At 40.1% G+C, this 15419-nt stretch overlaps 2 protein-coding genes across 2 annotated transcripts in view; one reads left to right on the top strand and one right to left on the bottom strand.

Annotated features, from left to right (window-relative positions):
• LOC137277340 (junction-mediating and -regulatory protein-like) overlaps positions 1-15419 on the top strand; it is a 315191-nt gene that overhangs the window by 32256 nt on the left and 267516 nt on the right. The gene's annotated exons all lie outside the window — the stretch shown is intronic.
• On the bottom strand, positions 684-13285 carry LOC137277346 (myelin expression factor 2-like). The gene is made up of 12 exons (XM_067809041.1): positions 13192-13285; positions 8490-8671; positions 6161-6221; positions 5795-5888; positions 5088-5363; positions 4674-4827; positions 4083-4178; positions 3847-3918; positions 2837-3474; positions 2622-2673; positions 1374-1472; positions 684-1227 (listed from the first exon to the last, which is right to left on the bottom strand). The coding sequence occupies exons 1-12, from the start codon at positions 13254-13256 to the stop codon at positions 1166-1168; spliced, it is 1851 nt and encodes a 616-aa protein (XP_067665142.1). The 5' UTR covers positions 13257-13285; the 3' UTR covers positions 684-1165.

Genomic DNA, 15419 nt, shown 5'->3' with positions numbered 1-15419 from the left:
ATTCATAAAACTAATGTCAGTTCATTATGAGTATATCTACTTGCACAATGAAACCCATCACAAACTACTGCTACAATCTTTCAATCTTCTCTGCATGGTAACATAGATATGTTAAAGAACAGCATTCAATAACTAGGTACAAAACAGTTCTCTCAAACTAAGAAATAATCCCTTCCCCTTAACTGAACAACTTTCTCAGCAATGAAGACATTCTTAGGCCACGGTTCAGGCAGAGTGGACTGACTATTCATGGCATACTTGACCACACATCCCACTGAAAGTACATCCAGAATCTCCAGCAGTCCCAAACAGAAGCAGCCAATGATCAGTCACCCAAACAACATGTAACAAAATTTGAAAATTTGTCAAACCACCACTTTTTGAGTCAAAAATAGTCTTGAGAGCTAAGCAACTCAGGAAAATGAACTAGCTTCACATCCATTTTCCTGTATTACAAAATGCGAAGGAACACACAACACTCGCTTTCAAGACTTGGATCAATTTAGTTATGAAAGAGACCCACAATGATCAGAGTTTTATTGCCAGAAAATTGTTCTTCATCAACCACGCCCCTTCCAGTGTCAATAACAAATACCCTGTTAACTGGAATCCATACTGATTAAACCCCATGCCGATAACCATGCAATGGAAGCGACTTCCACAATAAAAGTTGAATTCACTAATCCTTTCAAATTATTTATTAATCCCTAATGACAATACATTGTTTCATAAAAACCACTGATGTAATTACTAATGACATAATAAAAACATAAGATGTATGAAAATATAGAGTCACTGAAATTAGTATCAAACCTTGATCCTGATAATAATAACCACTAATGTAATTACAAATGATGGAATAAAAAATATTAGACTTATGAAAATACAGAGTGACTGAAGTTAGTATCAAATCCTGATCCTAATCATCACATTCACTGCACATAACTAACAATGAGTCAAGACTGAAGAACTACACACTAAATGAGTACAGCAATACCTTACTTCAAAAACAATGACCAATGTCTCTTCTGTTTGTGAAACGTAACTTTGAACAAAGAAATTGAGCCCAAAAGAAAGAATGTGCAGCAATACGCCGATGAACTGTTTTATCAATGTTGATGTCACATGACCCATGGGGTACGTACATGTGATTCAGGCTCACATATTAGCCCTGGTAGAGACGCACACACATTTCACGGCCGTCACAGTCTGTTCGGTTCATGGTTGCTAGAAAGAGGGTCAAGGAATGACAACTGACACTTTCAAAATACACGTAACAAGTAAACTGAAATCAATTTGAGACAAGGTATACAGCTCTACAAGGTGTCATATAGTGCTACTATATGCATACAAAAGCACACTTCCAAGGATACAGATAGCTCTCTGTGCATCATCTGCATTGCCAAACCGAACAAGACCCACTCCAGTTGATCGACCATTTTCCTTCTCAATCTCTGCAAACTTCACATCACCTACAAACAAATAAACTTATTTCTTCAGAAACGTCTACGACAGAGCACTGAGCAGCATTATTGTTTTCTTTGGCATTCTAGAGGTGGGTAGATGAAGAATGAAGACTATTTAGGAGATAAACATCATGTGTTGGCCAATTTCCGGGTGTTATTGAGTATTTGAAGCACGGGAATGCATTTGGAACCGACGGCGTCAGCCGGAGGTTTCAAATGAAATATTCCCGTGCTTCAAATACTCAATAACACCCGGAAATTGGCCAACACATAATGTTTATCGACATTGTAAACACAAAAGTAAACCAAAGGAGATTTAGTGTCTGCACTCGTTTACATCGAATACGGACACAGCAGTGAAGTGTCATCAGCTGGCCGTTTCAGCTGGTTCTCATGGTAGCATCTGGAGTTGCTCATTTGTGACGTCATTCTAACTTTACGTCACAATATGATTTGAATGACGTCACCACTGTTGATGACACTACAAAACAATTGTTTACGTGTCAATACGCGGTGAATAGTCTTTCAGTTTCCAGGAATCTAATACCATTTAATCATGTTTTTCAACCAATCAGATTACAGAACACAGTAACTTTTGGTTTACAGTGTATGGATATACAACTTCTTTATTCTGTATATGCAGTGTTTCAATTATCAGATAAACATCACATGTTGGGCAATTTAATGAAATTGGCTAACACGTGATGTTTATCGACATTGAAAACAGCCGGTTCCCATGGTAGCATCTGGAGCCACTCATTTGTGACGTCATTCTGACTTTACATCACAATGTGATTTGAATGATGTCACCACTGTTAATGACGCAACAAAACAATTGTTTGCGCTGTTGCTACATGTCAATATGCAGCGAATAGTCTTGCAGTTTCCGGGAATCCAATACCATCTGATCATGTTTTTCAACCAATCAGATGGCAGAACACAGTGACTTTTTGTTTACAATAAATGATCATTTGAATGACAAAAACATCAGCATCTATGTCGAAACATCACCTAGACAGAATAAAGACTTATGTCCATAAAAGTAGTCCTCATTTTGGGGCTTTATTGTTTCAAACAATACTGAATTACTTAACCATTTTAAATACTTTAATGATTACACAACATCAATAATAATAACAACAGAACGTTTCTTACCAATACCCTTGAACTTCTGTCTCAGAGCTTGCCATGAAAATGAGTATGGAAGCTGAAATAAATAAATCAAAGGTTATCTATTCAGCATAAGTTAGGGACACTGAACTTCAGCTGTATGCAGTTGTCTTCCTCTTCTGTTCATTTCATGTGTGTGAGTCTCCAAAGCCCATAAGTTTTGGGAAGGAGAACATGCAAGACAATGTCCATATACTCACATTCTTTACGATGACTGTGCAGGCATCTGGTCTAGTTGAGCGGGACTTGTCCCCTCGGTCACTGTATCCTGATCCCATACTGCTACCTCCCATGTTGGAAGAGTTGGAGCCCCAGTTGCCACCCATGCTGCTCCCACCCATCATGTTGCTGCCCGACATTCCGCTCATGTTAGACATTGATCCAGTCATACCCATTGAACTGTTGAACGAGTCACCCATTCCACTTGAAGATCCCATTTTATTGTTCCCCATTCCGCTAAAATTATCCGACATGCCTGATCCCATGCCAAAGTTGCCCATGCCAGTGCCCATTCCCATGGATCCTGTTCCCATTGTGTTCCCCATACCTGTTCCCATTCCCATGCTACCTCCTGACATTGTTCCCATATTGCCCCCCATACCTCCCATCCCACTGTTCATGTCAAGACCTCCCATGGAACCCATGTTACCAAGACCACCCATGCTTGTCCCCATGTTGCCCATACCTCCACCACCCATACCACCTCCCATATTGCCACCTCCCAGAGACTGAGCCCCCATACCTGTGCCCATCCCACCACCCATTCCTCCTGTCATACCACTACCCATACCACCTCCCATCCCCATGCCACCTCCCATGTTGCCCATTCCTCCCATGTCTGAAACACAGCAAGCATGATGATGAACAAGGATGCTCACTGGATACACAAACTATCCAACATCTTAAAGAAAGAAACAACTGGTAGTCTAGGCCACAGACTTTGTACCCCTCTTGACAAACGTATATGGCATTGCGTATTCATAGCTTTTGGTGGCCTTGGAAGTTGTGTCAATTTACACTTATCAGGAGGATACACAAAGTCTGTGGTCTACATTACCAGGTGCCAAATGACCACATTTGGGGAAGCTGCGGTCCTTATAACCCCATGAGCTTCACCATAAAAAGAAAATGTACGGGACCATTATTTTGTGCAACATATATCACCAAATATTAAACGTACAAAAAAACATCACGTCTAAAAGAGACTTACTGGACATCTGTTGATTATTATGCAATGGCATTCCACCAGCTCCAAGACCCATACCAATTGACTTCAAACCAGCTGCAACAGAAAATAGTTTCCCACTGAACAAATTGCTTTATCAAAATCAGGTAATTCATATTCCCACACTTTCATCCAAATGTTCTAAAAGATTATATATGTTTACACAGGGAACAATAAAAGGGGATTTACAATGATGCTAGATCTGAATGGCAGGAACTTACGTGGAAGTTTTGGCATTGGTGGAGGCTGATCTTCTTTCGCTTTATCCATCCGTACCACCATGTTGCGTTCATACAATGTTTGACCATTAAACATAGCTCACATTGTTAAGAGAAAAAATTAAACTTAAAATCATCAGTAAGTTAAACATAACTGAATTTAACAATATTAAGTTTTGATAGTGCACAAAGATAATCTGATAAAAGTCATGCAGAAGCTGTCCACATTTTCATCAATACCAATTCAATTCTCTATGAGCACATTTACCAAAAACCCACTACAATGAAAAACATACTGAGATGAAAAAAAACAAAACAGTACATGTTGAAGTAGCTGTAAAATAATGGTCACTATCCTCAAAACACAAGAGCAGTATGTGACTTTGTCATAACATCCATGTCTTGTGACAGTACAACCAAGCCTACTTCTATCTTCCAGGGACCAAACTTTCCATGACAGCACTTTCATTGAAATAGTGACATCAAGAGTCCCAGGTTGCCCCTGATACTGACATCAATACCAGCATGTTATCCATCCACAAGAACAGTCAGCTTTTCATATTGACAAAAACAATATTCCAGTGTGAAGGATACAAATTGCCTGTACAGCTTCAAGGGGCATCTCAAACTCCACAGTCCCCAAGCCACGGCTCTTGCCCTCTTTGTCAGTTTTTATTTCAGCTTTCAGCACATTACCAGCGAGTTTGAACACATCCTTTAACTTCCTCCAGGTCACCTTGTAGTCAAGCTACCAAAATATACAGTAATTAGTCTGGTTAGACATGAAAATTTACACTATATACACCAATTCTTCTCTATTTCTAAATAAATCAACCTAATGATATAACATTTACAATAACACAACAAAAGGTCACCTCAGAAAAATTAGGCATTAATATGCAAGTCTATGCTTCATTCATTTCATGTATTCTGTTCCCTGAGGCATCCATTTCTAGGTGAAAATATGGACAGACAACTTTCTAAGTAATCTAACAAATGTCCACTTACATTGGCAACAAAGACTGTGTTGGTGACGGGACCCTCAATTCCTAATTGTTGAAGAGTCTGGTTGTCTATTCCATGAGGCATCATGCTGCCACCTCCCATGTTTCCCATCATCCCCCCACCCATTCCTCCTCCCATTCCCATGCCACCTCCCCCACCACCACCACCACCCCCGCCCATACCCATTCCTCCTCCTATTCTCCCTCCCATGCCTCCTCCACCACCCATTCCTCCACCACCACCCATGCCTCCTTGCATCCTCATGTCACTTTCACGTTCCTGAAAAATAAAGTAAACATGAATCTTTGACATATATCTTTAAAATTAATCACTCCGGCAAACAATAACTGTGTCCAGAAACAGTTTTGAATTATGTTTCATGCCACTATGAGCAACATTGATTCAGAAAACACCAGAAATAGGCTCTGCATAGTACCAATGTGGGGAACAGAACCCGAGTCTTAAATGAGGTGAGAAACCGCTTTAACTACTAGCCTACCCAAAATGCCCCCAAAACTTGCTGAAAATGTACATAGGTAAATACAGACTGAGTACAGGAAAACTTGCCTTAAAAGATAAATTTGATTGGCAGTATCAATCAAGAACCCACAGTTATGGTTTTAATGGAACTGCAAAATGATCATATGTAAAATGGACAAACTAGTGTGTATGAAACTATAAAGGAGAAATTTGTGAAACAGAATACAAACCTCACGCACAACCATAAATCTGTCCTTCAGCTTGTATTTGTGCATGGTTTCAATAGCTTTCCTAGCTATTTCCTTGTCTTTGAATTCCACTACACTGGAAAACAGAATGTTACCAATGTTACCTGCACGTACATGTGTAACATTGATTCAATAATAACAAAAGTAGTATGAGATGGATCCCCTTGACTTCCATGCTCTGCGTCACATATATTACTTACTTAAATAGATAATAAATTACTTACAAAGGATATTGTTTGAAAGCAAAGCACCATTTCAAGAAGAGACTTTTGCATCCCAGCAAGATAATAAATTAGACAGGTTGTTCATCAGATATTACTACTGCATGACTGTAACAAGAACACTTACCCCACTCCTTTGGGTCTCCCATCAGGTAACTCAAAAAGTTCTACATATGCAACTTCTCCAACTGAAAAGAATTAATTTCAAGCATAACATGGAGATATTTATTGACTAATAAACCAAATGGCCACAAGATATGTTAAAGTACTGTCAGAAATAAAAAAAACCGGTCCCGGGGTAGAAATAGGCCTTCAGCAACCCATACTTGCCATAATAGGCGGCCATGCTTGTCATAAGAGGCGACTAACGGGATCGGGTGGTCAGACTCGCTGACTTGGTTGACATGTCATCAGTTCCCAATTGCGCAGATTGCTGCTCATGTTGTTGATGACTGGATTGTCTGTCCAGACCCAATTATATACAGACCTCTGCCATATTGCTGGAATACTGCTGAGTGAGGCATAAAACTAAACTCACTCCCTTAGGGGAATTAACTGTGGAAGTGCATGGTGTGTCATAACAGTCTGCAAATAATATACAGTGCTGTCGATCATCATGCTGTTAATCAATAGATGAGACTTGTTCAACACACATGAACATCAGAAGACGACACATTTCCCCAAGCCCCCACATGTTTAAAAGGACAAATCATCTGACAATTACTTATTGTTTTTCTTAGACTAAGTTTGAATTGTTTCCATGGAATTCATGAAAATTATAAATGCCATATATCTGTAATCAGCAAAGTCACAATTTCAAGATCTGTCTCATATATCTGTCAAGATCTGTTGAAAGACATGAAATGGGTATCGAATTGTGCTCTGGGAACGAAGTCCAAAACATTAGCATGGAAACCAAGAAAATAATAAATTTGGGGTCTGCCACACATATCTGCCAAGTTTTACTGACAGATATTAAGAAGTTTTTTAGTTTTGCTCCGGGAAACGAAACACACCTCTCACATTTCAGACTAACTCTGAAACGTTTCCATGGAAAATGAGAAAATAATATATCACAAGATCCTGAACATAGCAAAAGGCAACACTATACGTTCTGACTGATATAGCTAACATGTTTTGCAGAAAAATATTGAATGAGTTTTGAGTTCTGTTCCGGAAACGAAGCTCATCCCTCCATTTTGAGACTAAGTCTGAAACGTTTCCATGGAAACCGCGAAAATAATATATCACAAAAACCTGTAAATAGCTAAATGCACCACTTTGGGGTCTGCAACACATATCTGCCAAGTTTTGCTGACAGATATTAAGAAGTTTTTGAGTTCTGCTCCGGAAACCAAACACACCTCTCACTTTTGAGACTAAGTCAAAAACATTTCCATGGAATCTGAGAAAATAATAAATCACCAAAACCTGGAAATAGCAAAAGCATGACTTTAGGTTCCGATTGATATATCTACCAAGTTTTGCAGAAAAATATCGAATGGTTTTGGAGTTCTGCTCATGAAACAAAGCCCATCCCTCCATTTTGAGACCAAATCTGAAACGTTTCCATGGAAACCGAGAAAATAATATCTCACAAAAACCTGTACATAGCAAAAGGCACCACTTCAACTTCCGACTGATATATCACCCAAGTTTTGCAGAAAAATACTGAACGGTTCTTGAGTTCTGCTCCGGAAACAAAGCCCACCCCACCATAAGACTAACACCAAAATGTTACATGGAAAAACAAAAAAAATATAAATGCCAAAAATCTGTAAATAGCGAAAGGCACAACCATAGGCTGAGATTATTATATTTATCAAGTTTGGTCTAAAAATATTGCACGGTTTCTGAGTTATGCTCCGGAAACAAAATGATCATGGACGGACGGACGGACAGTGGACGGACAGACGAGGCATCGACTATATCCCCCCGCATTACATGCCGGGGGGATAAAAAGCAAACAATATCTTTGTGATGGCCCCTTGTGCCAGTAGGCAATGCATGCATCGCATGCCAGGTGCATGCCATGGTCCGTTGTCACAACTGGCTGAGCAACCTTATTGACATCTATAGTCTGATCTATTGCTTTTAGCAGCTAGTTCTAATTTTGCCCGATTTCATGAGTAAACATGCTTTTCTGGATATCTTATTACACATCCCACTGCATGCCCAGTTAGTCCGAGGGCTATTTTGACATATCCTATTTGCAGTTGTGTAAATTTTAGAGATACAGAGTAGGAGCCTAAAAACAGTATTTTTCTATTTCTGACGGTACTTTAGTCATAAATTCATCTATGTCTAGATTTCAGGAGAAATGCTCTCCTGATCCAAGTTGAACATATAAATGGTAAACTAAGTTTCAATATCAAATATTATATGATGAATTAACTAGCCATAATCTCAATCAGCTGAGATATAATTCTTGTTACAGAGTAATTTCTGGCACTGACCTTCCTTTCTGAACAAGTCCTTGATATCCTGCCATTTCATCTCGTACGGAATATTACTAATGATGACTCTCTTCGAGATAAGGTTGACTGGACGACGCCTTTCACGGTCCCTATCACGGTCTCGTCTTGGTGAACGTGACCGGGACCGCCTGACTGGTGACCTTGACCTAGACCGTCGCAGACTGGAATTGGGAAGAAAGCAATATAAAAATTATTTGCCAGTTCAGAGAAAAAAAAATTCTTTCTAAGAATACAAGACTCCAAAAGCCATTAAGTACTTCATCAAGGTCATGCTTCAACCCCAAGTGAACCTTTAGGACCTCTCCGGTAGACAGTCTATATGCGGAGGCTAAGCAACCCTCCCTTGAACAATGCCACATTACACTTGCATTATAGTATATCTCAAAACTCCAAATGAGTCCAATCAAGCTTACAATTGTGTTTCAACCCCCTATATGAAAACCTCTTTTCTAAAGTGCCAAGCCGGGTTCCACCATTTTGAATAAGAATTCAACCTATATCAACCACATATCTGCCGCTAAAATTGATCTCGACATCACAGCATCTTACTGGCTTCAGTTTTTGGCACCCAGCAGATGGTGAAGCTACAGATTGATCTTACCTTCACCAAACTCAAATAGTCAGAAAATCAGGTCAGCAGTTTCCTTTTGGAAACCAAGCTACACTGATACGTCATGGTGGGACGACACATGTTTCAAAGAAAAATATCTACACTGGGATTAATCAGTCCAAAGGTAAGCTAACCATAAACCTAAAGATCATAAAGGGTGCCCAATACTAACTTTAAACCCTAACCCTAACGATCATAAAGGGTGATAAACTTTAACCCCAAGGATCATAAAGGGTGCCCAACCCTAACCACAAGGATCATGTAGTGACATGGGCTTTCTGAGCTCTGTTACAGATTATCTCCCTTGGTATGCTGTTCTGGAAGTTCAAAAATAAAGAAGTGACATGTTGATCACCTCTTTTCTGTTAATGCCTCTCACCACACTACAGCATACAACTGAGGACACAACAGATAGAAAAGGGTGCCCAACTCTAACCCCAAACCCTAACATGTTTCAGATGTACTAGAAATTATGAATGACTGCAGCCAAGCGAGACAGCGCAGTAATGCTACAGAGCAGATGTACAAAATTCCTGTAACTGCCCCTCAGCACAACACTGCTTTTCATTAAAAATAATTTTTTTTACGATACTAGTGACATTGTTGATGTGAAAGTAAATGGTTTGGGGAACATTTGCAGATCGATACACTGGGAAGTTGGCTGGTTTTAAAGGGGGTGGGGGGTGGGGGAGCTGAGTGAGTAGGGGTTCAATTTTTTACTCATGTTCTGGTAATTTTGCTATTTCTTATGTGTTCTTATCATATTTTAGAGTTTATGAAGCATGGATATAGTCTTATTTTGGCTCCTATATGTTGAAGACTAGTGAGTGAGTGAGTTTAGTTTTACGCCGCACTCAGCAATATTCCAGCTATATGGCAGCAGTCTGTAAATAATCGAGTCTGGACCAGACAATCCAGTGATCAGCAACATGAGAATCGATCTGCGCAATTGGGAACCGATGACATGTGCCAACCAAGTCAGCGAGTCTGACCACCCGATCCCGTTAGTCGCCTCTTACGACAAGCTGAGTCGCCTTTTATGGCAAGCATGGGTTGCTGAAGGCCTATTCTACCCCGGGACCTTCACGGGGCTGTTGAAGACTAATATTAAGTAGAGATGTTTGAACTTGTTATTGAATTGAATAGCCTGCGATCTCGTTGCATCAGAGTACTTCACATATCAGTAATCATACATGAACTTCTGAACTTATGATGCCTATTTTATTGCAAAATCCCATTAACATGACATTTAATCAACAGATCTGTGAAAAAATTATTATTTTAACCGTGATAGTGTTTCAGCAAAAGCCATTAGACAATGTTATTAGAACAGAGCTGATTTACATTCACGAAAGGAGAAAACTCTATCAGATCGCGGTAAAGAATAAAATTCATTCCCCAGGAGATAAATATAGCTCTGTCTTTGCTCCGCCCGTCTCTTCTTGTCACCGGCAACTTCCTGTGAATTATCATACTACTTTCATACGTCCAATGTTAGTGGTGTAAGCATTCAAGTGAACTACATAACTAACTAATCTAACTTCTCTAAGAATCTAACTAAGTCTGAAAGAAACGACGTCGCTTCTGGGAACCGAACCCGGGTCGTATGGTCGAGAGTCCTCCATGTTACCTCAGTGCTAGTGAGACTGGTGACCGACAGAGCTGAACTTATTGTATTTAGACGCTAGTTTTTTGGCTTCCGCGTGGTTTGTATTGTGTTAATTGACGAGTACATTTCAGAAGTCTCGGTGGTTCCGAGGTACAGTGGACACACACTATGACATGAGGGTGGCGAGTTCATGTGATCGAATCCCGTTCTCCGTGAACTTTTTTTTCGTTACCGTGTTGACATATGGAGGTAATAGTGGCTTAACAACTAATTGTAGTAAAGGAATTGTGATGTCGTACGCTGTTGGTAAGTGTGAAATTTGAATGAGATCTAGACACCACCTGTTGTGCTTTTCCCGTGCATATGATGATTTTGTTACGAGTTGCTTGTATGTAATGTCGTCCCATGATTTAATCCTTTTTGAGTAAAATATACACCTTGTTGTCATTCCCATGCGAGACCCAAGCTGGGCGTGGTACACATTCCCGGTGTAAGAGAAAGATAAAAATTAGAAGCCATGTCGTCATACTCTAGTTTAGATATTCCCCCTTACGTAGTACGAGATCGTGAGCCCTCTTGTTCACCAGATCCACTGTTGTATTTCTTTCCTCCGTTATCAGGTGGTGACATCGACCCAGGTCAGAGAGCGATTGACGACTTGAACGAGGACTCACCGGGTTCATCAAGCGTCAGTGACCCATCAACTGAGCGACGAACGAGTGACAGTCAGCCCGGTAATTCTTCAGTGTTCAGCACAGGTGTATCTTTCTTACTTACTCAAAATATGAACACCAGCAGTAATAGTACGACCACTGCTCCCATATCTCCTGCAAACCTGAGTACGCCGTCTCCTTCAAGCACGCCCTAAACGCATTATTAAACAGTCCCGTTCGCTAAACCATCTGAAACGAGCCGCCCCCGTAAGTGCAGTGTAAATCCTGCAGACCCCTTCCAGTCTGTCTCACCTCCACGCTCTCCCATACCTTCACTTGTCAATGCAGTCTCACCCCACACCCTTTCGTAACGTCTTCCCAGCACCTTGGGTTGTTACACGTTCTGGACAATGCTACACACACCCCTCCCACGAATCTTTTCTGTCTACTTTCACATGTAGGTAGCACCGAGAACACTGTTTCTTTTTGCCAGCGGTACGGGGTGTTACCAGCCCAAGCAACTTGTCCTAACTGTGGTTCTCTGCCTCGAATTTGTCACTGATAAAAACCGTTTTGCTCACCTACTGCTTTGCTCATAAAATGTCACATGCAGACACAATCAGAGAAACAAGTATTGATTGTGATGGTGATGGGAAAGTCCTAGAAACCTCAAGAGAAACACATATCGGACTATTTCATGTATTGTAGAGAGGTATGCTTTGCGATGGTTGAAAAGAATGGTTCGGACAGAATCGAGGGGGTTGGCTTGACGGTGGAAATTGACGGAAATAAGTTTGGGAAACGTAAGTATCACAGAAGTAGGATGGTAGAGGGTCAGATGGTTTTGGGTGGTATTTGTAGGGAGACTAGGCATTTCTTTCTTGTTCCTGTAGAGACGCGCGACCGACGGACATGACTTGATGTTATCTGTTGGAAAGTAGGGGGTAGTGATATTATTACGGACTGTTGGAAGGCTTACAACTGACTGTCTGACCTGGGTTATACCCGTAGTACAGTCAACCATTTAGAGAACTTTTAAGGTAAGTGCATGCAGTATAGTATATGCACGCGAATGATTTGCAAATAATCCGCCATTTCCATAATGGATTATTTGTATTTAGTGCCAAATCCCAATAACGTTGTCTGTACAAACCTGATCGAAAACCGGTGGTGGTGCATCAAAAGGCAACTACCGACAACACACACTCGGCGACACTACTTTGCTCTACATGTAGCCGAGTATATGTATCGCTGTAGTGCCGAGAAACATTGCAGAGGACACTGGCTCCGTTTACTGGGGAGGCCAGTAGAGGTACGTTGTACTTTTCTTCAGTATTCATAAGTTGTATGGAAAATAGCTTACATATGGCGATGTTGTTACGCTGACCTCAACAGATGTGGACACCCGTTCGATTCCCGAGGCTGAGTACGGGAACGGCAGTTATTGCAAGTCATATATTGTTTTTCATGCCTTACACACATTATTGATGGTATAACTAGTGATTAATTTGAGTGACAGTTCGTAAGTTAATGTTTTGGGAGGGGGGTACGGGCGGAACTCTTACCGAACTGCCAATGCAGCGTGAATTGGTCCCAAGTAACTAAACTAATTGTTTCATCTATTGCCACAGTATCCAAAAGCAAGGAAACATTTCTTGTCACACCGGCTTCGCAATGGTGAATTCAGCGTGGATGACCACTGCCCCAGTTTTCGTGCACGTAATTTAGCATGTTTAGCGGTACATATATATGTTAAATATACATACAAAAGTGGCAGATATCTTGGCTAAATTTCTATCCTCAACTCACCTTTGGCGATCGGATTTAACATCCTGATCTCTTTCAGAATATCCTTCGTTGTCGAAATCTGCCATTTTAAACTTCAGCCTCGTTTCGATTCGATTCGACTGTTTCCGCCTGCCTATAAATAATCTCGTTGACCAGTCGATGCGTGCACTCTTCAAGCACCTCGGATTGCAAAGTTGAACAACTGCAGAATGACCACATTCAAAGAAGTGAAATATGAAGAATCAGATATTGCAGAAAAATACTCTTTCAACTGAATAAAAAGTCTGTCATGTTGGTAGTGTCCAGTTTAGTGTGTTAATTTTTACTCACTATAAAAGACACCAAATGTCGCATTAAATTTGACAGACATTATTCTGCAAATGATATAGGAAGATTATAAATGCACACATGTAACTGCGAATACCCTTTTCACTTTCATGCGAATTATAAGTAAAATAGCTTAATTTATATTTATATCACACGACGAGAAGGGAAATAACTCTGCTATGTTAAAACTTAGCCTTCCTTCAACTGGTATATGAGTATACACAATGCCATTTAGAAAGTGGCCAAATGTAACATATGTTATGCTTGTGGTTACACTTTCTTAGACTCAACTAAGAGAGTCCTAGAATTTGTACTTTACTAAAACGTGTAATCCCAAAGATAACATATGTTCCTTCAAATACTGCAGAATGTGTGACTTTCTGGAAAATCGCATATGTTTGAAATCAGATGAATTAATTATTTTGAAGGTCAGGACTAGCTCAACTAGAGATACACATGACTGTTTTCATAATTAGCATTTAGGCCACACGTTTTTATGACCTGGTTTAAGGGCTTTTACAGTAATATTTCTGTTGGAAGTTGGTAAAAAAATAAACAGAAATGCTATTTCACACTGTTTTTCCTTCTATGGCTTTCACCACAAGTAGGCTGTTTTGAAACAATAGAATATGCCGTCCGTCATTCACATGTTATTACTTCCCTCTATCACAGGGTTTCTGCCGTCCGCCATTCACTTGTTAGAATTTCCTTCTATCACAGAGTTTTTGCCATCCGCCATTCACTTGTTATTACTACCCTCTATCACAGAGTTTTTGCCATCCGCCATTCACTTGTTATAATTTCCTTCTATCACAGAGTTTTTGCCATCCGCCATTCACTTGTTATTACTACCCTCTATCACAGAGTTTTACCATCCGCCATTCACTTGTTGTAATTTCCTTCTATCACAGAGTTTTTGCCATCCGCCATTCACTTGTTATTACTACCCTCTATCACAGAGTTTTTGCCATCCGCCATTCACTTGTTATAATTTCCTTCTATCACAGGGTTTTTACCATCCGCCATTCACTTGTTATAATTTCCCTCTATCACGGGGTTTTTGCCATCCGCCATTCACTTGTTATTACTACCCTCTATCACAGGGTTTTTGCCGTCCGCCATTCACTTGTTAGAATTTCCTTCTATCACAGAGTTTTTCCCATCCGCCATTCACTTGTTATAATTTCCTTCTATCACAGAGTTTTTGCCATCCGCCATTCACTTGTTATAATTTCCTTCTATCACAGAGTTTTTGCCATCCGCCATTCACTTGTTATAATTTCCTTCTATCACAGGGTTTTTGCCGTCCGCCATTCACTTGTTATAATTTCCTTCTATCACAGAGTTTTTGCCGTCCGCCATTCACTTGTTGTAATTTCCTTCTATCACAGAGTTTTTGCCGTCCGCCATTCACTTGTTGTAATTTCCTTCTATCACAGAGTTTTTGCCATCCGCCATTCACTTGTTGTAATTTCCTTCTATCACAGGGTTTTTGCCATCCGCCATTCACTTGTTATTACTTCCCTCTATCACAGGGTTTTTGCCATCCGCCATTCACTTGTTATAATTTCCTTCTATCACAGAGTTTTTGCCATCCGCCATTCACTTGTTATAATTTCCTTCTATCACAGCGTTTTAAAAAAACAGCATTTTCACCGGGTAACGTTATTCCGGCCATTGTGTTTGTTAGAATATTACACTTTTGGTTTTGCAACAATGCTTAATTCGAAACAGAAACTCAATTTCGATGAAGGAGATTTTATTTTTATTTATGAAATATTCTTCCACTTTAGCGAAAATTTACGGTCGGAGATTCGTATAGCATGTAATAAAAACACTTTGGCCTTATTGTACATTAAGTACATTCCGCCAGTTCCCTGGGAGGTTCTTTTATCAGTTATAGCAGAGAACCATGGCATGCA

This window comes from Haliotis asinina, chromosome 3 (genome assembly GCF_037392515.1).
Source record: "Haliotis asinina isolate JCU_RB_2024 chromosome 3, JCU_Hal_asi_v2, whole genome shotgun sequence".
In the NCBI taxonomy this organism is placed as follows: domain Eukaryota; kingdom Metazoa; phylum Mollusca; class Gastropoda; order Lepetellida; family Haliotidae; genus Haliotis; species Haliotis asinina.
Note: the sequence above shows the minus strand (reverse complement) of the source record. Positions and strands in the feature narration are given on the sequence as shown.

Excerpts from the sequence above, each read along its gene's own strand:
- LOC137277346 (XM_067809041.1), bottom strand. The coding sequence starts at position 13,256 with ATGGCAGATTTCGACAACGAAGGATATTCTGAAAGAGATCAGGATGTT. Across the intron at positions 8,672-13,191 it reads GTTAAATCCGATCGCCAAAG|TCTGCGACGGTCTAGGTCAA; the intron begins GTGAGTTGAGGA and ends TCCCAATTCCAG. Across the intron at positions 3,475-3,846 it reads TAATAATCAACAGATGTCCA|ACATGGGAGGAATGGGCAAC; the intron begins GTAAGTCTCTTT and ends GCTGTGTTTCAG.